At 41.5% G+C, this 21,390-nt stretch overlaps 2 protein-coding genes across 6 annotated transcripts; both read right to left on the bottom strand.

Annotated features, from left to right (window-relative positions):
- Positions 1 to 1,612: 1,612 nt before the first annotated feature.
- zgc:77486 (uncharacterized protein LOC405808 homolog) lies at positions 1,613 to 8,695 on the bottom strand. Of its 2 annotated transcripts, none has more exons than XM_024278283.2 (6): positions 8,544 to 8,695; positions 7,458 to 7,656; positions 6,075 to 6,174; positions 5,714 to 5,841; positions 4,785 to 4,892; positions 1,613 to 1,826 (listed from the first exon to the last, which is right to left on the bottom strand). In XM_024278283.2, the coding sequence occupies exons 2-6, from the start codon at positions 7,615 to 7,617 to the stop codon at positions 1,678 to 1,680; spliced, it is 645 nt and encodes a 214-aa protein (XP_024134051.1). In that variant the 5' UTR covers positions 7,618 to 7,656; positions 8,544 to 8,695; the 3' UTR covers positions 1,613 to 1,677. The 2 variants fall into 2 exon arrangements, with proteins under 2 accessions (XP_024134051.1, XP_024134050.1); XM_024278282.2 differs by having other exon boundaries at positions 6,075 to 6,177; positions 8,544 to 8,694.
- Positions 8,696 to 8,791: 96 nt separating this feature from the next.
- Positions 8,792 to 20,647, bottom strand: plin3 (perilipin 3). 4 transcript variants are annotated; one of them, XM_024278277.2, is made up of 8 exons: positions 20,454 to 20,647; positions 17,460 to 17,541; positions 17,168 to 17,363; positions 16,996 to 17,078; positions 15,712 to 15,943; positions 11,125 to 11,504; positions 10,355 to 10,573; positions 8,792 to 9,235 (listed from the first exon to the last, which is right to left on the bottom strand). In XM_024278277.2, the coding sequence occupies exons 2-8, from the start codon at positions 17,520 to 17,522 to the stop codon at positions 9,107 to 9,109; spliced, it is 1,302 nt and encodes a 433-aa protein (XP_024134045.1). In that variant the 5' UTR covers positions 17,523 to 17,541; positions 20,454 to 20,647; the 3' UTR covers positions 8,792 to 9,106. The 4 variants fall into 4 exon arrangements, with proteins under 4 accessions (XP_024134045.1, XP_024134047.1, XP_024134049.1 ...); XM_024278279.2 differs by having other exon boundaries at positions 10,355 to 10,570; XM_024278281.2 differs by having other exon boundaries at positions 20,416 to 20,543.
- Between the last annotated feature and the right edge of the window lie 743 nt (positions 20,648 to 21,390).

Below are 21,390 nucleotides of genomic sequence, written 5' to 3'. Positions count from 1 at the left end.
AATCAGAAGTTTTCTTTAAATTTTGTGCCTCCGGTCGAGCTGTGAGCCGTGAGTGAGATACTCAAACGTTTGTACATCAAGTGCACATTCTGCTTCTTTGAGGAGCTTTCTATTTAATGACGTTAATGTACAGAGAACATGATGACCCCCCCACACTCCCCTGAGGAAAAAAACAGCCAAGCTATCAAATAAACTCAGTAACGGGGTAAAAACATGAACTTTGTGCAACGTTACAGCGTGGAAGTGAATCTGACTATTGAGAAACACGGCGTTTATTATTATGGGATAGCTTGAAGAGTAAAAGGAAAATGAGCAGAGTACATATTCATGCCAGCGGTTGCACCCCCACCCCTACTTTAAAAATTACAAAAAGCACTTAAATACCTCCAATTTCTCTTTAACCCCGCCCACTCTCTTTTACTTGGCAAACATTTCTCTTTCGATGTTAATTAGAAAAGGTGGCGCCTCATTGAAGTGAACCTGGAGGCTCCAGCTTTGCACAGAGACAGCAGCTGCAGGTCAGGCGCGTTCGGCGAGCCAGAAGCAGTCGCGGCGCTCCTCCGACGCCGAGCAACAATCTTTATTGTGGTTGAACATAACAAAAGTAAGTGCGACCCCGTCAGTTTTCATTCAGCATGTGTCAGTGGTCTGCTGGTGGTCAGAAAAACAACGTGGAGCTTCATTTCTACCCCAATCGTAAGGATCACGGCGCCGTTTTCTGTTTCTTTTTCTAGGCAGGACGTTGCATCAACTGAAGAAGGCAAATGTTCTTTGAGAGCTCGTTCAACAGATGCTGAACCAAACCAAGTAGGTGCAGGACAGGAACTTCTTGTCCAAATGAAGAGATCTGATGCACAACATTCCACCGAGTCCGGCCTCCGTTTTCTTCTTTGTGATGAAGATGGTTTTTTCTAAATATGAACTAAAATCTGCAAATCTCACGGATTTGCTGCCAATCCTCCACAAAGATAAAAATAAATAGAATGCAATCACACAAGTCAAGCTAACTACAATATATTAATATAGATCATCTGATGTCACACTCAAAAAAAAAGAACTCAATCGCTCATCCAAGTCTGGATTTGCCCCGACCGTTCCCTCCCCATGTTACATCTACAGAAAGAGACGTGTCTGTAAAATGCTGCGTTTGTGGGCTTGACGTGCAGATCATCAAGTGGTTGGAAAAAGAAAAAAGTAAAAGCCAATTGAGAAAGGAGTTGACATCATTTTCCCGTCCGCGGTTTGTTTATCCCGAAGCCCTTAAAGGTCTCGCTGATAAGCCGAGTTCATTCATTCCTCAGCAAAGGTTTCCTTTAAACTTATGCGGGGACTGTAGAAATTTACTAAAACGATGCCTCAAAGCTGAGACACAAGGAGGGAAAAGGGCAAAAAAAAAATCATCCAACCCACAGCGCCCCCCCCCATCCCCCCACCCGCTAACGTGCACGCACACTTTCATATAAACACAGGCATACGAGAAGCTCTCGGGCTCAGCTGAAGTCACTAGCGGAGAGAGGGTAATGCTAGTAAGAGAAATGTCTGGACTGTGGGCGGAGCCACGTTCGCCCGCCCCCCCACCCACCTTCACTCGCATCCACAAAGAAAGTCACGATTTCAGGTGTTTCCGTCCAGGTCGCCACAGTTCAACTCCGGAGGCTTTTATTCAGACATTCGTCCTCATAACTTCTGGATCTTCTCGGCCACCACGATGGGGTTCTCTTTGCGTATGCGCGCGGCCGCTGCGCTCCGGTAGTCGTAGGGACAGTCGTGTTTGTCCGAGTAGCGGTGGATGGCACAGAACAGGTTGCCACAGCGACAGTCGAAACCTTGAGGGGAAGAGAGGACAGTCACATGATGAAGTGGTGAAGGGTAACAAACCCTAAATCAACGTTTTTGTCTGTTGACTTCTAAAATGGGGCTTTAAAAGAACTGTCTGTTTCCAACTTTTAGACAAATTAAGTTAAACTTATTCTTGAAAATATGGTGAAAACCCGTCTGTGTGCTGCCCCCTACGGGTTGAAATGAGGTATTACAGTTGAATTATGTGATTGGTCAAAACATTTGACTCTCATGTCATGACCTGCAGCTCCAGTAATGATAACAGTCCTGTTTCTAAGCCCCGCCCCTCTGACTGGATTTTCACATTTCGGCTGTGGGCGGAGTCAGCCTCCAACTTCCCTGTTTGGTTACCCTTTAACCCTTCCGCTCTCCTTAATCCAAGCAGATATTCAACGTCTCCTTCGTGATCATGTTTACTATGGTGGGTAACATCACAGCACTGTCACCTTTTGTTAGAAAAAAAAAATGCACATCACCTTCTGTCGTTGACTAATCGACTAGTGACAGCCCCTGCACTGACTGAAATATACAGTCAACCTTTCCATGTAGCAAACAGGTTAAAACTTTTGAGAGTAGCCCCTCCCACATGCACTGAGAGCGCCAAGTTTATGAACCCATCTTTTGAAATGCAGCAAATGGGGTTTGGTGTAAACGCGGCATTATGCCTAGAAGGCCTTCGTCATAAAGAATGACAGAGAAAAAATGTACATTTTTAACGTTAATGAATATAATCTGAGGATCAATGTGAACGTTTCCCTCATCAGACTCATTCCCACATGTGAAGAACGGATCAGTTCAGCTCGTTCTGGTTTACGTTCAATCAAAGAGTCTAAATGTGAAAAGAACAAAAGCATACATACCAACGCTCATAATCATTACACTCTACACCTGATTGAGAGGTTTCAATGTAACTTTTTAAAGGCAGCAATCATGAGTAATTAAGACTTTAATTATGGGTCCAGAAGCTTTAAATAAACATTAGATTAAAGCGACTTCAGACTGTGGCAGCAGCTGCAGAGGGTGAGAAAGATGTGAGGTAAAGAACAGGTTTACATATAAGAACATGTAACATGATTCTCCCAAAACCTTTCAACAGCAAAGCTTTAGCTCCAGGTTTACGTTCTTTCTACTATTGTAGCTCTACAAGTGTCGATACAGTCAATGTGAGTCAGCTGATTCAGTCGCAGAGAAAAGTAACTTTACGCCGTTAACAGTAGGGCTGGGAATCACTGGGTACCTCACGATACGATACGATACGCGATACATGGCTCACGATATCGATAATATCGCGATACTACGATAATTGGTAAAAATCCTCTACATAACTACCATTATATAGAACATGTTTTTGGGGGGAAATATATACCCATTTATCTTTTTTACCTTAAACACAATAATACTAAACAACTTTTCTTATTTTGTGCAACAAATTAAAGACACTTTTGTGCAAAATTGCTGAAATCAGTAATACTATGTCTTTGACAAACATTGACAACAACTGAATTGGAATTATCTGTCAGATTCAATGTTAACAATAGTAAACATGATCAGCAGTGACACTACTTAGTGCAGAATTGTTGTAAACAGAACAAATATTAAATAAGTCAAGTAGTGACAGCTATCTACCTCCAAAAGAACGTCACACCAAAGGATGATGAATATAATGTTTTACAGCCTCTCTCAAAATTGACCTAATTTTTCGTGCACTTTTCTCTCACTTGAAAAGGGCTGAGCATCAAAAATAAAGGCTGATTTACTCAGACTGTTACTTGAGATTATTTTTCCAATTTTTATCATTTTTCCATTTGGTCAGTCAGCAGTCAATAGGTAAAATCCTTAAAACACACATAATAATGGCAATAAATATAATTTTAAGTGCTTCAATTAATTAGCATTCTCCCTAATTTTACAGTGAATTCATGTACTTTATTTTAATTACATTTAAATTTAAGTTCATACATCAAATCCTGCTTTTTTATTTAAGAATTACTTTAAAATTAACATTAGCAACAAGTAATTACATTGTTTGAAAACGTCACATTATAAATTTATCAAAGTTACACCGTACAGCAGCAGGTTAAAAATTGAAGTGCATGAAAGCGAAAATTCCGACGCTCCTTGAAGCGTACACAGACAACTACGAAGCACGCGCTCAGTTCCCACTGCAAACAGGAAGTAAGTGATCGCTGTCATTCTAGCGCTCAGACAAAGTCACTTCTTACCGGCTGGATCTCCTACAGATGGATGATAAATGCTGACAGGTAGACATGCTTCACACACGCGCTACAGAGCCTGAATCTCACCGGTGCTTCTCCTGAACGAGCGCGTGCGTCGCTATTAAAAGTCCGATGCAGCGCGCGCCCATAGTTCCGGCGCGTGACTCAGACGCTCAGCACTACAGCCTCTTTAAATGAAAATATAATATCGATACTTGGTGAGAACCCATCGAGAATCGATCGCAGGACTAAATATCGCGATATATCGCAATATCGATATTTTGGCACACCCCTAGTTAACAGCACTTTAATGTGTCCCACTGGTGCAACGTTGATATGAAAAGTTGATTTTCTCTGCGTCAGAATCTGTTGAAATTATGCTAACTACGTAAAAGGTCAAGAAAAAGCGAGTCGGTGGTGAAATCTCCAGTGTTATAAAATTCAATGTTCATTTTTATAAGTTAAAGAAAAAGATGAACAAACGCAGAAATCAGAACAAACAGTTTTCTGTCTTTCTACAAACATAAACATCGAGAAGCAGGTTAGAACTAGCATCACATTTGCATCGACACGAGTTATAATGATGTAAAAATACTTGTGTGATTCAAAGTGTCGGCGTCTGAAAGCTCAATAACCTTCAGAAAATGAAGAAAGACCGACTGTAGATCTGTTTTTAAAGCAGCTGAAGCACAAACACGTGGAGCGGTCAGCACGCTCAGAACTGCTCACCGGTAAGGCCCACTTTTTTTCTGCAGGAGAAGCAGCGGTTCTTTTTCTTGTTTTTGTCCGGAGTTTGTTCGCCGTCTGAAGAGGCTTGTGCTGCTTCACTGGCTGGTTCTGGGAGACGAAGAGGAGGATAATCACCAACAATAACACCATTTTATAAATAAATTAACTTTTAAAAACTTTAAAATCAAACTGAATAGTTTCTATAATAAAACATGTAAATGAGCAAAAAAAAAAAAGCAAAAACAGCATAAAACAAATATAGTAGAAGATGCAGATCCTACAGAAACATAGCTCCAAAAGTTTCTGCATTTAAAGAATAATGTTCAGTCAGACTTTAATATTTCCAAATGTGTTTAAGCATTAAAAATAAATACATAATCACATGATAATAACTAAAACATATTCCTTCATAATTATATATTTAAGAGTTTTTAAAGAAAGAGTTAATGAAAAGCTCACCAAACCACATGATCCAACTTTAACAATTAACTTTTTCATGTGCGATTTAAAACTACGCTTTAATATTTGTATTCTTGGTTCATAAAGATAAAAAATTAACAACAACAATTTAGAAAAAGTCAGAATTCAGATCAGGAATCAGGAATCCCACCAAAAATAAAACCAAAATGATAAATAGCAGTATAAATAATAAATATCTATAATAATAACATTTTATGGTCTATTTTGGTTTCATGTCAACTTCATATTCTTTACATTTAAAACAGAGAGAATTTTCAATGAACAATTTTAAGATGCTAAAATAAAAAATAATTTTATCATATATATTATTGCATTAAAAATGAATTTAAATAAATAAACTTCTTACAATTAGAGCTAAAGTGATAAACAAACTTCTATAACTTAAATGACAAAAACACACTATTTCTCTGTGACTTTATGCAGATGACGGAGGGAAGCGTGCGGCTCACCTGTGCTGTTGGAGGTGTCTTCATCGTCTCCCTCCTCCGTTTCTGCTTGATCTGCTTCTACAGCTCCAGACTCCTGGGAAATGCTCATCGCTGTCATCTGCTGAGTTACTGGGCTTGGAGAACTAGGACTAAAACAAAGGAAAAGAAGGAATAAGTCCAGCTTTTATCACACAAACATAAAAATTCACAGAATTTAGAATTATAATCTTTTTGTTGGGCTTTAAAATGTATTGTTTTCAAGATTAATTAAAAATATCTTCGTGGATTCTTATTGAAATGAATCCTTGAGTTATGATGTGCTCCCTAAATCAGACGTCTCAGTTTTCATCGTGGTGGTTTTGGCTCAGAACGTTCCCCACACCTGGTAGTTTGTTCTTCAGGTGGAGATGCTTGTACTTCTGTTGTGAGCTCTGAGGTCGTTCCCTCCGCAGGAACAACAGCTGCTCTTGAGGGTGATGTGGCCGCTGAGGGAACAGAACAGTCTGATATCACTAACATCTCAACAAAAGAACATTACAGTTTTCTGGATTAGTTATAATTATTTTTAGGGTCCCATTCCGATGACAATTGTGTTTTTAACAAGTTCTTGTTGCATTTTTCTGATGTATATTTAAAGGTAATTAAGCTTTAAATTGTATTTCTGAGTATTTTCTTAAATTGATGAGAATCCGGAGCAAATAAAAATGTTCAGATTGTATTTGTGACATTAATTTCCTGCTCCTCTATCCAACGGTGAGGTAAAGGGGGGCGGGGTTGATCTGTGCCCACAGTCCTGTCCGGAACTCAGAGGTGAATTTTTAACAAACTACTGCAGAAACTATGTCCTAATAAACTACAGGTTTTTGATTTTGGCATAATCCTAATGAGAAGACCAATGAGAATGCTTTGAAAATAAAAGATGATCAGAGTGGGACTTTAATGGTAGATTGTAAAAGTGTGGCTATAAATGCTGAATATGATGTATTTCCAGCCCTTATTTGCAATATGTGTCAAAGTCAAGGCCCGGGGGCCGGATCCGGCCCTCCAGGTGATTCTATCCTGCCCTCCAGATCATTTTATTCTATTGTTATTAATGACCTGATGTTATCTTGTGTTCATTTCTAACTTGTATAATTTTGACAAAATATATTTTTATGGAGAGTAAAATATTGAAAGTTATTTAAGGTTTAAGTTGATTTATTCTGGAACAATATTACTTCCTTTTTATTATTCAGAATTATGTTAAAAAGTTACAATTTTAAAGTTTTAAAAAATTGTCATTGTACTAGCTTTTTGGACTATTTTGGCATTTACTAAGATTTTTTAGGCTATTTTGGAGTTTAGCTAATATTTCAGTTACATGCTAGCTGTTTAGGCCATTGTTTTTTTCAGTTTTTTGGGCTAATTTGGCATTTAAATAATATTTTATTTGGCTATCAGCTTCAGGTTTTCAGCTATTATCTTCCATGTTTTTAGCAATCAATTTCAGCTATCTGCACTAGCATCTTCGGCGGCCAAATTCAGCTTCCAGCATTCACACTGGTATTATCGAATGCCATCCTATATATCTAGTTCATAATTATATTAAAAAGTTACAGTTTAAAGTTTTAATAATGTAGTTTTAGAGTGTTCTATAAATGTGTATCCTGTTTGGCCCATGACCTCAGGTGTGTTTTGGATTTTGGTCCCTTCTGTGATTGAGTTTGACTCTCCTGATCCATCTGAACCAAGTAAGAAGAAAAAGTTGTGGCTTTCATCGTCCAACCTTTCTCTGCTGGGGGACTGGATCGTCCTCCTCCCTGTTGTCTCTGCAGATGTTCCTTGTAGCAGACAGAGCACATGCCATTGGTGCGAGGGTTACCGTAGAAACCACATCCCATAGTACAAAGCATTGGCACTTGCGTCTGATTGGTCTCCTGAGCCATGCTCTGACAGAGGGGCAAGGGGAATGGGAGAGGATATTCCTGAAAATGCGATACACAAGTTAGCCGATGTGGGAAGGGGGAATGCTTTTCCCAGATTCAGGAAGGATGGAGGCTCATGTGTGGGACCCCAGCGAGAACCCGCAGGAACCTGAGCCTCCATGGACCGATGGTCCAGCTGTGAACGAGGACTGTCAAAATAAAAGCAGGCATTCAGCCAAATGAAAGGGAGTGATGACTGAAACCAGCTGCTGATGCAGGACAGGAACAAAACCCCTCATGACCACATAGAGACATTTAAAAAACACATTTGAATCCATAGTAAATTTAAAAGATAAACCAAACGATTTCTGAGCATAATAGAAAATAATGATTAACTTTAAAAGCATTAGCAAACTAGTTTATTCCACCGGAAAGACCAGATATTTTCCGGACAAAGTTAGTCTAGAGGAGACTTCTCCTCACAGATCCACCATAAACAAACAAACCCCCCCTGAACGACAAACATGGCGCGAACAGTCACGAAAGTTGCTTTAAACAGAACAACTTCCAACGGACCGCCGTACAAATGAAAACAATCGGCGTCCGGAGCTCGGATGGCTGAGAGACATTAGCAAACAGCTTCGGTCGCCGTTTTCTCGGGACAACAAACACCAACGCAGAAGCACTAAACTCGCTTTTTTGGCTCGTTTTAGAGACAATTACAAAACCATAAAGTCCAAAGTTTCGGTTCTTTCCAACAACAAACGACTATTCGTGTTTTTACTCGAATTAAAGCCGTTTGCTAGGTGCTAGCATTAGCCGCGCTGCTAGCATAATCAGCCAGCCCCAAACCGCAGCGGTCCGCGGCCGCTTTCCGTTTACGGGCTTAAAAAACCGTCAACATGGCAGAAAAGTCCGAACTGCGAGTCCGGGACGGAGTCCAATACCTGAATGTGAAGGTACCGAGGACTGTCAACGACCTTGGACTTCAGATTTCTAGAAGTTGTTCTCAACCCAGCGCGCGGCCTCGGCCCCTGAGCGAGCTCGCGACATTCGGAACAAGAACCATGACGTCATCGGGGAGAGGAGCCACAGAAGACAGCGAAGTTCACGCGGAGCTAGGCGAGCGTCTGCGCCAAAACTGAAGGAATGTGGCGAAACGAGACAAATATTTAATTGAAAAACAACTCCGGGCTGTATTTTTTATTTATTTGAAGCTGTACAGTGATGATGTTTTAGGCACAATTTTAAAAGGAAACTGAATCAAGACAGTAAAAATAAGGAATTCCATTTTTGTTCTGAATAGTGTTAATAATCTCACATTAGGCACTAAGAATATGACAAACATTAGATTTTTTTTATCTAATGAACACTTTTTATTTCCAAAAATGGCTCAATCTTCAGTAAACATAGCTTCTCCATCCCCACAGCAGCTGATGACCATCTTCACTTTTGGGGCGTCATCTGCTCCATCGCCACATCTTCACCCCACAGGAGCTGATGAGCATCTTCACTTTTGGGGCGTCATCTGCTCCATCGCCACAGCTTCACCCCTCTGAGCCACAAACGGTCCCACCAGCCAGTTCAGCGGCGTGTTGTGCAGGAGGTACTCCATGACGCCATCCAGGGAGTTCTGGACCTGAGAGAAGAAATGCACAACATTTCAAATTGATGCTCTTGGAAATAGAATTTCTCGTGTTGCCAAAAAAAAATCCTATGCAGTTTTTTTTTAAACAAACAAAATTAAAGTTTATAAGAACTTCCTGTTTTTGTTTTGTCCAGATGGTGAAAAGTCTGAAGCCTTAATCCCAGTCAAACCTGTATGGGGTAAACAGGTGACCCTCATGGCATATCGGTGAACCCATATGGGTATGCTGCGGTCGACATACCTCTACAAGGTGAAAGAGGGAAGTGGGCGAGATGCAAGCTTGTCATTAATATTTAAAATGTTTACAATCCTCTCAAATCCTGTAAATTGCAAGGATCCCATTAGTGCCGTTACTGTTTATTAGAGCTTGTCCGCCACCTTCAAAAGGCAGAGGCTCGGTCCATAAAGTCATCGCGGTACAGATCCTGCAAATCAAGCTCTAAACTTTTTATTTTCACAGCTCTGTTCCTTTAAATGTTCGTTTTAGAGTCATAATAATCCGACCATCTAACCGAAATGATTATTTTCTCCTTCGTGGTCATGTTTACAACAGTTGCTACTTCCGTGTTTTGAAGCAGACGCCACCCACATATGATGACCACATCTGAGTCCCTGATTGGTCACAGTTCTGCGTTGGTGGATTCAGTGTGAAAATGTTCAACCAGGTTGAACTGTCAGTGCGCGGTCAATGATCGACTAATTTCTACGTAGAGTTCACGACCGGACTTAAAAACTTGCGATCACGTATGTTCCAAACGCAGAAGGAAAAAATTCTGTTTTGCATAATTTTTCATTGGAAGTGGCCGCTTGAACACAAGACGACGCAGCTGTAAGCACCTTAAGGTACACCTGTGCTAACCTTAAGATGCAGCCGCTCGTCTCTACGACCCCTAAATATAATTTTTATTTTTAATTACAAAGCGTTCAAATGCAATGCATTGTGGTCTATATTTGCTAATCCAGGGAATGTTCACCCAAAATGGTTTTTGCTTCTTATTCTGGGAAATTTCCAGTCACTGGATTTTGGAATATTAGATTTGGACAAAAAGGCGAATTCCTGATCCAGGCGCTGAGTGAATTTGGACTAAATGTTCAAGTCAAACGACGTACTTGTTTCAGCTGCAGACGGCTTCGCTCCAGGAGCAGAGGTGTGATGTTGGACGCCCCCCCCAGAGAAGACTGCAGCTCATCGGCAGCTTGTCGAGCGTTGGTCAGCTGTTCCTGGACGGCAGCCGGCAGACCCTGAGCGCTCGACACCACGCCGGAGCACGCCGACTTCAGCTGCTCGCTTAAATCCTGAACCATGGAGAGAGCTCGCCATTCCAGCTGCTGGGAGGGAACGAGGAGAGGAACTTTTATCAGACTTTAATGCAGGAGTGTCAAACTCAATCGCACAAGGGGCCAAAATCCAAAACACACCTGAGGTCGAACAGGATAAAAATTTATTAAACACTCTAAAACTACATTTTTGAAACTTTAAAACTAACTTTTTAACATAATTATGAACTAGATATATAGCATTACCTGTGATAATGCTAGTGTGGATGCTGTAAGTTGGATTTGGCCATTTAAGATGCTGAAATTGATATCTGAAAACAATGAAGCTGATAACCAGCTAAAATATTAGTTAAATGCCAAAGTAGCCTAAAAAAAAAAAAAAAAAAAAAGCTTAGGTTGGTCAAAACAGCTAGCGTGTAGCTGAAAAAATAGCTAAACATCAAAATAGCCAAAAAACTGAAAAAAGTCTAAATTTCCCAAAAAAACTAGCATGTTGCTGAAATATTAGCTTAACTTCAAAATAGCCTTAAATCTTAGTAAATGCTAAAATAGTCTAAAAAGGTAGTAGAATAAATTTTTTTAAAACTTTAGTTCATCCCGACCTCGGATTCATCTTTGCTTCCATCCGGCTCCGACTGCAAGCGTCCGGCGTTCCCGTCTGGCTCCGACTCCGAGCGTCCGTCTCCTTCCTGCTTCTGCTTCCACTCGTTCCAGCGCTGCAGCAGCTGCTCAGAGGCTTCTCCCATCTTGTTACCGGCTGCACCCAGCCCGGCACGGGCGCTCTCCACCAGGTCCAGAGTGCTGGTGATCTGAGCCACGGCCGCGTAGGTTGCATCCCGGGCCCGCTGTGCACGGATCAGGGAATGCTCCAGAGCTCGCTCCTGAACTTTGGCGGAGAGCTTCCCCAAACGGACAAAGTAGCTGGGGCTGTCTGGGGGCGCTGCCACCTCGCCGCCAACGCCGGCAGGTTCAGCGACGGCAGCTGGAACACAAATCGGATGTTCACAAAACCATTCGAGTTTTAAACATCTTCTGATCTGTAAAGCGTTCCCAGTGCAGTCAAGATGATGCAGCTTTTAGCCAAATCAAGAATTCTCTGAATTGTGGGCGGGACTGTTGGAGCAGAGCAACCCCGCCCACTTTCCCTCACTTTTGTTTAAAGCCCCCCCAATTACCTGCTCCTCCCACTAGCTCACAGCCCCAACCTAACATTAACGGTGCAACAAAAATGGCAGCAATATCAGAGCTACTGAGCAAAACGAAGACTTCCGTGGATCCATTCGTCTGCAAATGAGGCGGAGAAGGGAGCTCGTGGCCCCGCCCACTGTCTGTTGTACATCACCAATACGACCCTTTTAAAACTGCATTTTTTTATTTGCTCCCGATTCACGATTTCAATAAGGAAATACTCAGAAATGAATATTTGAACTTAAAATTCTTTACATAAAAGTCCATCACCGGAACAATGCCACAAGAAGACGTTAAAAACATGTCAGAGTGAGACTCTGTGATTCAAGACATGAAGACTTCACAGCAGAAACCATAGAATAAAATGCCTTAATGAAGTAAATCTTTTCAGAATACTTTGTAATTCATTCTTTGATGAGAAGCTAAAACTATAAAGTACTAAAAGTACTAATGTCGCAGAGAGATGATGATGTTTTCATTTTTTTGGAGCAGAGACTTCTGGGAAATCTCGAGGGACTGGAATTTTGGGTGAGTCCGACTAGTCGTGTTTCGACGTTTTGACTGTTGCCATTAAATCACGGATCCCCAGCCTCCGGACCGCGAACCGGAACCGGTCCAGTACCTGGGACGCAGAGCACACCAGAACCCTAACCCAGTATTGGTACCCTAACTCTAACCCAGTACAGGTTTACACCTGCTACTGCGTCGCGTACCGATTCAGGCCCGGTACCGCGTGATGTACCAGACCCGTCCAATACCCAAACCAGGCACCAGTACCCTAACCCAATACCGGGAATGTGCCCAGTACCCTAACCTGTAACCCAAACCCAGTACTGGGTACCAGACGCAGTACCGTACTACGAATGTGCCCGGTACCCAAAGCAGGTACTGGGAATGGTACCGGACTGGGAATGCTTATGGTACGCTGATGCAAACCCAGCACGGGTTCGAACCTGCTACTGCTTCTGGTACCGGTTTGGGTCCAGTACCGGGTTTGGGTACTGAACGGGTCCGGTACCGGAGGTATTCCGAGTCCAATACCATGCCCCGTATTGGGTAAGGATTCCAGTGCCTGGTTTGGGTACTGGTACCGGAAGTGGTAGTGGACTGGTAACATGTTCGGTACCCAAACCCATTATGGGCACCAGACACGGTACTAGACTGGGAACGTGTCCAGGGTGCCAAACAGAACCGGTACTGGGTTTGACACCCTGTTCCGGTACCCTAAAAACCGATACCAGGTTTTACACCTTGGACACGGTCCCAGTCCAGTACTGGACCTGAACTGGTACCGCGTGCAAACCGGTCCCGAAGACCAGTCAGTCTGCGTCCGGTACCACATCCGGTACTGTGTCCTGAGGGTTGTGGACCCTTGATGTACAAACAGCCGACACGTCAAAGAACGCAGAGTTGGTTTCTAAAAAGTCGTTCGAGTTTCTTCAGTTTCCTTTCATGAACCGAGAAATCGTCGACTCAAATAATAGAGAAACTTAAAGCCAGACGACCAGATTCTGACCCAGAAAAACCCAAACTCATCAGTTTGGTGTTGAGGAGAGCAGCTTTAGCTTCCTCTGACCTTCTGACAGGTCAAGGTTCTAAAGCTGTTCTGTTCATGTGTCTTAGATATTACCCAGAGTACTTTGCACTCTGAGCTGTCACAGATACTTTCAGTTTCTACAGAGCAGAGCCGGTTCTGAGTCAGTCGGTACCAAAGCTGAACATCCTGCTTTCAGTCCGTTTGAGTCCGATTCCATTCATTCCATCAGTCCGTTAAGTCAAATTAAATCTAATTTGATCCATTTTGCTTGTTTGACCAGAGAGAAACTTTTGGATGAAGAAGGATTCTTTCTGTATTTGTGAAGTTCTTATCAAGTCTGGAAGCAGATAAAGAGAATAAAAAACTCCAAACGCTCTGATGTTCAGAGGTCACTTTATAATCAAGCTGTAGCAGTAAATAACAGACGTTTCATTTATCTCTTTTATTGCGGTCAACTTAATTTCTATGAACTTTTTTGCTTGAGTTTGTTGATACTTCATTTTCCTTTAATTTAATCCTTTATGCTGCAGGTGTCAGTTACAGTTGGTTCAATTATATCAAAAAGCTGCATTCTGAACTCTAAAAGTGCAGAATGGATTTCCTCTCACTATCAATGAGCTGATTGAAAGTGGGTTAAAGTACATCCACTGTAAGCACCACGATCTCAGACCTCTGATAAGGAAGACGATGGATCCTCTGGGAGTTTTAGTTAAAAACAGAGTCAGAAGAACTTCAGAGGAACTCATTTTGCTGCTGTTGTTAAGGCCCAGCTTTATTAATTTATTTATTCATGCTCAGGTGATGATTGGAGAATTTCTTCTGAAATACCGCAGCAATAAACACATGAGAGCAGCTGTCAAAGCTGTGAGTGTTGGAAAGTCTACACACTTCACTGGCCAAGAACGCAGATTCAGAGGAAACGCCCCCTTCCTGTTCATGACTTAAAGCAGGAGTGTGAAACTCAATCACTCAGGGGGCCAAAATCCAAAACACACCTTAGATCACAGGATAAACATTTATTGAACACTCTAAAACTACATTTTTAAAACTTTAAAACTGAATTTTTTTAACATAATTATGAACTAGATATATAGCATTACCTGTGACAATGTTAGTGTGAATGCTGTAAGCTGAATTTGGCCGCTGAAGATGCTAATGCTGATAGCTGATAAAGCTAACGTTGATAGCTGAAATTGCTGAAGGTGATAACTAAAATGCTGACGTTGATAACTGAAAATGCTAAAGTTGATAGCTGAAAAAGCTGAACTTGATAGCTTAAAATGCTAAAGTTGATAGCTGAAAAAGCTGAAGTTGATAGCTGAAAAAGCTGAAGTTGATAGCTGAAAAAGCTGAAGTTGATAGCTGAAAAAGCTGAAGTTGATAGCTGAAAAAGCTAAAGTTGATAGCTGAAAAAGCTAAAGTTGATAGCTGAAAAAGCTAAAGTTGATAGCTGAAAATGCTAAAGTTGATAGCTTAAAATGCTAAAGTTGATAGCTGAAAAAGTTGATAGCTGAAAAAGCTGATAGCTGAAAAAGCTGATAGCTGAAAAAGTGGATAGCTGAAAAAGCTGAAGTGGATAGCTGAAAAAGCTGAAGTGGATAGCTGAAAAAGCTGAAGTGGATAGCTGAAAAAGCTGAAGTTGATAGCTGAAAAAGCTAAAGTTGATAGCTGAAAAAGCTAAAGTTGATAGCTGAAAACGCTAAAGTTGATAGCTGAAAACGCTAAAGTTGATAGCTGAAAACGCTGAAGTTGATAGCTGAAAACACTGGAGTTGATAGCTGAAAACACTGGAGTTGATAGCTGAAAAAGCTGAAGTTGATAGCTGAAAAAGCTGAAGTTGATAGCTGAAAAAGCTGAAGTTGATAGCTGAAAAAGCTGAAATTGATAGCTGAAAAAGCTTAGGTTGATAGCTGAAAACGCTGAAGGTGATGCTAAAACGCTGACATTGATAACTGGAAAAGCTGAAAAAGCTGAAGTTGATTGCTGAAAAAGCTGAAGCTGATAGCTAGCTAAAATAATTACTAAATGACAAATTAACCTTAAAACACTAGATAAAATAAAAAAACGTAGCCAAAACAGCTAGGCTGTAGTTGAAAAAATAGCTTAACTTCAAAATAGCCTACATTTTTTTTTTGTAAATGCCAAAATAGTCCTAAAAAACTAGCAGAATGACAATTTTCAAAGCTTTAAAACTGTAACTTTTTAACATAATCATGAATAATAAAAATGCAGGAATATTATTCCAGGCCATTAATAACAATGGAATAAAATGAGCTGGAGGGCCGGATCCGGCCCCCGGGCCTCAACTTTGACAAATGTGCATCTCCAGATCTCCAATCTCTTGATGTGAATGGATAGTGTAAGGTCCACCCTCTGATCCACCTCCACCTGCTGCAGGCGGAGCAGAGCGGGGCCTCCGGTCCTCCCCTGATCCGGTTCCCCTGCGGTCCCTTCATCTACTCACCCAGCTCCCTCTCGGTGAGCGGCAGGTTCTGGTCCACCCAGTCCTCAGAGCGGCTCAGGGCCACCCCCATCCCACTGCTGACCATCTGGCCCATCCTGGTGCTCATGACCGTGCTGAGACCGCCGCTGACCGCTGCCCGGGTCAGCTCCACACCCCCCATCACCGCCCCCACCACCGCATCCTTGGCTCCCGCCACAGACTGGTACACCATTCCCACAGTATCCGACACCACCTGAGGGCGGAGACGGAAAAACCATGATGGAGCGCCAGAGGAAAGTCTGGAAAACTGTTGGAAACTCTCAAACATATGAACGAATCCGAATCTGCTTCGAGAGAAGGAAATGCCGACGGTACATTTTAAAGAATCTGAGGGTTTGTCAAACTCAATCACACAGGAGGCTAAAAATCCAAAACACACTGTAGGTCGCGGCTAAACAGGATAAACGTTTATTGAACACTCTAAAACTACATCTTTAAAACTTTAAAATGTAACTTTTTAATATAATTATGAATAAAACATGAAGGGATATTATTCCAGAACTAGAAAAGTTACATTAGCTGTGAAAGTGTGAATGCTTTTTGCTGAAAGTAGTGGTGGAAGAGGCTGAAGCTTTTTGCTGAAAATCGTGACACAATTTACTTTAATCGCTGAAGGAATTTGCTGAAAATGCAAAAGCTATTGCAAAATGTAAAATTTGCTTAAAAGACAGGAAATTCTGTTAAAGAAATGTGAAAGAGCACTTAAATTTTTGAAAAAAAAATAGTAAAATTGCTTAAAAATCCCTAATACATGCCAAGTTTGCAAAAATATTTAGCGTGTTGCTTAAATACTAGCTAAACAATAAATAAGCCCAAAAATTCCTCAGTAAATTAAATTAGTCAAAGACGTTAGCATGTTGCTAAATTAGAAGCTACATTATAAATTGGCCTAAAAAACCTCAGTAGATAAAAATTTGACAAAAACATTAGTATGTTGCTAAAATATTACCTAAATTCTATTTTTTTAAAATTACTCTAAAATATGAAAATATAATCCATGAATATATTTAAAGGTTTGTTGCTAATCTCCTTACAATTCTGAAATTCTGACTTTCCCATTCATTTCCTATGGGGACATTTCGCTCAATATTTAAAAACTATAAAGTTTATTAATACCAAAAATACAAGCAGTAATGTCCTGAAAAAGCTGAACGTTTTGATGCAGGAGAATCACTGTAGTGTGAACGTCTACTACACATTCACACTATCAATGTTTCATCCCAGCATGAATGTTTTCTGTCAGACCTTGTCTGCTGGTTGGTGCAGAATCGGCAGTTTTTCCTCCATCTTGTCCAGACCTTTCAGGGCGAACTCGTTCACCGTCGCCACTGAAACCAGAGCAGAGCTTCACCAACACAAAGCTCACAGAGTGGCGGTCTACGTTGATCGCGGTACCATCAACACATTCAGGACCTACACTGCGGTTCAATCATGTCCATCAAAGGTTTGGAGCCCACAGCGGCGGCGGCCCCCAGCGTCCGGACCCCAGACTCGGCAGCGTCCATCACCCCCTTCAGCAGCGGCACGCTGTCTTTGGTGGTGCTGTAGGCGCTGGAGACCACGTCGCACGCCGAGCTGACCAGGGTCAGGTTGGTGACCCGGGAAACCACCGTCTGACACCAGAGAAACAGGAAGTGGGAGTGTCAAACGAAGCAGGAAGGATTTCAGGAGAGCAGTGAGAGCGCCGAGGGGTTCACGACGCTCCTCACCTCATGGTCTTCGTTGGCCGGCGGTGTAGCTCCGCCCTCAGCCGTCTTTCCACTGTCTGCCATGGTGAGTGCTGGATTAAACCTGAGGGAAAGAAGAGTTTCAGTCGTGGAGATTCAGGTTTGATAAAATAAATCCAAACTGGAGCTGAAATCTCATGAAACGTTTGCAGAGAAGAAAACATTTCACATCAAGACAAAACTGTGTTCTGAACTTTAGTCGAGTTACAGAACATTCTACAAGTTTATGCAAAAAGACGACTTTAAATGATCCAGAGCGAAACTTTGGAGATTTGATCTTATTAACCGATCAGACAGAGATCAGATCATCTCATCTGCTGAGACCAAACAAGTGAGAGGAAGCTCCTTTCTCCGTGAATGACGTCTGTGTTCTGCAGAGATGATTCACCTGGAAACCTGCTAACGAGTGTCTGACACGTCTGACACGTCTGACCTGGAGGAGAAAGCACAGCAAGGACACCAACCCCCATGAAGAACTTTAGACCCGACGGAGACGTCTTCAGGTTGAGCAACAAACACGAAAACATTTCAGGAGCAGAATTTGATCTAAGAGGATAATTACTGAAAAAGTTCAAATAAACTAAATCCTTTTCTCTCCTTTTTTTTGGGTTCTTTTGTTCCAGGAGATTCCGCCAGGCTCTCCATGATGGACGATTGCAGGTCGTTGCAACAGCTTGCATGAGCAACGCGCGAGATGATGACATTTTCACCGACTGGATTACAAAACCAAGTCTGTCGCTGACAGCAGTGAAGCAGAGCAGAACCTCAGAGAATCTGCAGAACCTCAGAGAATCTGCAGAACCTCAGAGAATCTGCAGAACCTCAGAGAATCTGCAGAACCTCAGAGAATCTACAGAACTTTTAAGAATCTACAGAAACTCAGAGAATCTAAAACAAACTTTTAAGAATCTGAAGAACTTTTAAGAATCTAAAGAAAAATGAAGTGAATGAATGAATAGTTTATGCCATTTTTTTTTTTTTACAAGGAAACATACATGAGCATCTTTTGAGGCCTGAACCATTGGAACAGAATGAAGTAAACAATCTTATATAATCTGTTCCTTTTCCTAAGCAAAAAGGCGACATTATAAAACAGAAACAACAAATCTTTCAAAACTTTACATTCCTAACCCTCCTTAACTCATCCCGGTCTGTGGCTTACATTTATTGTCCCAATTCATTTTCCTGCTCGTCTTTATCTAATATCCGATCTTTAAAGATCATTTTACGTGCAGCTATGCTGGAAGTTTCTTTCAGTATTGAGTCCAGTGAGTTCCATAGATCGACTCCATAAACTGATTTGTGAGTCTGTCTCAAAGTTGTGCAAATGGGACTTTGAAACTCTTTTTCCTCCTGTTGCTTTTATCTTCAGAAATAATGAAAATACTGATTGAATTATGTTTGAGAGAGCTTTTAACATAAAGAATACAGTTTTTAAATCAACTAAATCTGGAAACTTTAGCAGTCGTGATTCAACAGATTATTTTGTGTTCTCTGCTGCCTCTTTTGTTGATTATTCTTTTTGCTTTTTCTGTAAAAGAACCAAAGGCTTCGTATGAGGTGAATATTCTTTTCCCCAAACTTCAAGGCAGCAACCAAAACACGGTAAAATAAAAGAACAATATAACATGCGTAAGGATTGACTGTTAAATAAATATTTTACTCTAAAGAATTCCAAATATCTTTGCTAGTTTTCTTTTTCAGATGATTAATGTGACATTTCCATTTTAACTTTTAATCCAAAATAACCTAAATACATTTTATGTCAGTTAGTTTGCAAATATTAACTTGTTGATAAATTTTCATCTGTTTGGTAATGACTAAAAATCATAAACTTATTTCAGAAAACCGATTTTTCACCTTAGCTGTTTCTTTTTTTAACGTTACCATCACTTCAGGTAAATTTGTTCCAGAGTGGAAAATTGATGTCATCTGCAAACAACAAAAACTGAATTATTTTGGAAACTGTTCAGACATCATTTATGAACAAAATAAGAAGTATGGGACCTAATACAGATCCTTGTGGAACTCCAGTAGGAATCTGTTGGTGGTTTGAATTTGTTCCATTTACTTGGATACTGTTGTCGTTAAATAACTTGAGACACTGGAATGACATGTGCTCTACTAAAGAGTCTAAAGAACTTGAGAGAATCTGCAGACTTGGGCCACTGTGGTTCCAAAGAACTCCCCCTTCAGAGAACCGCTCTGTTCTGATGGGAGGGGTCCACATTCTCGCTCAGCCTGATAATAAACTCCCAGGAAAAAAGGAAATTCCACTTTGACACAAATACTTGAGACGGTGAAGAAATCCCTCTGGAGAACCAAAGAGACTGAAGTAAAAAAGGACCAAAAAACACAAAACCATAAATTAAAAAGAACCAAGTTGAACAATTTAAAAGATTAAATTAATTAAACTTAATAAAAATGTCTAAAATCATTTAGTTTTTCCATGTAAAGTCATTGAATCTTTTTTTCCAAAGATCACAAACTATCTGGAAGAAGATCTACGGAGGAGGAACACAGATCACACCCTCCTGGGTGACTGTGGTTCAGGGAGGAGCGGTCTGCCTCATCAGAAGGTTGCAGGTTCGATTCCCGCCTTGCCTCCTGATGCCTGGACCAGACAGAACCACCCAAGCTCTGGTTCTGGTGGTTCAGGTTGGAGCATCAGCGTGCAGCATGTTCACACATGAAGGTGGAAGTCATTTAAACACGTGCACAGGCGCGCGCGCAGTTTTACTTAACTAAAATCAAGAACATCAAATGTTTGTTCTTAAAGAATTCGAACCCCCTGGTTCTGGTCGTGAACTTCAGCCCGGATCCGACCTGTGACCTCAGAAACCTCCGCCCTACCGGAAGCTCCTCCGCAGTCCCTCCAGCTGAGTGGCGGGAACGCTCCGCTGGGGTTAGCTTAGCTACCTGCGGTTCGGAGGCTCACCTGGAACCGAACCGGGGGGGTCTGAAGGACAGACTGACCTGTGAGACGGAGCAGCGCGCGCGGGTCCTTCCAGCTGTTTCCACGCTGAAGTTCAGCAACAAGTCAAGTCTGCGGGAAGGGCGGGGCCTCTCAACTTACAGCCAATCGGATCACAGCACAGACCAGCGTCATCGCTCCGAGATTCCTCCTGATCCGACCTGATGATGACTCACCTGAAACCACACTGAGGGGTCAGAAGGTCAGATCTACCCCCTCACCGGATCTGAACACCTGGATCAGGTGCGTTCAGCCAATCAGAATGAGGAGCTGTGGGACAAAGGTTTCTTTCTTTGATTGATTTTAGTTATTAAGTTATAGCAGAAATTAAACAAATGACACCCCCCCCCACCACCACCATGTTGAGAGTGAAAGTTTATGAACATTTATTACTTAAATTTGCTTGTTTTTCCCATGAGAACACTTTGAGAAAGGATTTTGCAATTTTTAGAAACAAAAATGAAATCGAGTCAAATCTAAGCATTAATTGTTTTTCAAAGGTCATATTCTTTCCTCAGACTGTGAGGTGAAGGAGGCGGCAGACGCAGGTCTCACCCTCCGTGGACTCCTATCATCTCCTCTTAGATACACAAACGTTTGTTTTCCTGAAACAATCTATTAACAAGACAATCAATTAAAATCTGGTATGAATTAGCATCTAATGAATCAGGGGCGGACTTACTATTAGGCAAATAGGCGATTGCCTGGGACCCCCAACACCTGCTGAATACTTACTAAAAGTGCCTAAATATATTTCCACACCCTTTATTATCTAAGTGGGTCACCTGACTGACTAAATGAAGGTGTTTTGTCCAAATGGAACATTCCAGCAACAGGAAGCTGAGAGAGACTTTTTAACAGAGGTGGGACCAAGTCATTGTTTTGCAAGTCCGAGTCAAGTCCCAAGTCTTTGTCCTCAAGTCCGAGTCAAGTCCCAAG

The sequence above is a fragment of the Oryzias melastigma genome, linkage group LG4, assembly GCF_002922805.2.
Source record: "Oryzias melastigma strain HK-1 linkage group LG4, ASM292280v2, whole genome shotgun sequence".
In the NCBI taxonomy this organism is placed as follows: Eukaryota; Metazoa; Chordata; class Actinopteri; order Beloniformes; family Adrianichthyidae; genus Oryzias; species Oryzias melastigma.
The sequence above is the reverse complement of the archived record's forward strand: the minus strand, read 5'-3'. Positions and strand labels throughout refer to the sequence as shown.

What these genes read in the sequence shown, in the direction of transcription:
- plin3 (XM_024278277.2), bottom strand. Translation starts at nt 17,522, where the DNA reads ATGGCAGACAGTGGAAAGACGGCTGAGGGCGGAGCTACACCGCCGGCC. An exon ending in CGGCCAACGAAGACCATGAG is followed by an intron (nt 17,364 to 17,459) that starts GTGAGGAGCGTC and finishes CTCTGGTGTCAG; the next exon opens with ACGGTGGTTTCCCGGGTCAC. An exon ending in GCTCACCGAGAGGGAGCTGG is followed by an intron (nt 11,505 to 15,711) that starts GTGAGTAGATGA and finishes TTTGTGTTCCAG; the next exon opens with CTGCCGTCGCTGAACCTGCC.
- zgc:77486 (XM_024278282.2), bottom strand. Translation starts at nt 7,617, where the DNA reads ATGGCTCAGGAGACCAATCAGACGCAAGTGCCAATGCTTTGTACTATG. An exon ending in AGACACCTCCAACAGCACAG is followed by an intron (nt 4,893 to 5,713) that starts GTGAGCCGCACG and finishes TTCGTCTCCCAG; the next exon opens with AACCAGCCAGTGAAGCAGCA. An exon ending in AAAAAAAGTGGGCCTTACCG is followed by an intron (nt 1,827 to 4,784) that starts GTGAGCAGTTCT and finishes CTTCCCCTCAAG; the next exon opens with GTTTCGACTGTCGCTGTGGC.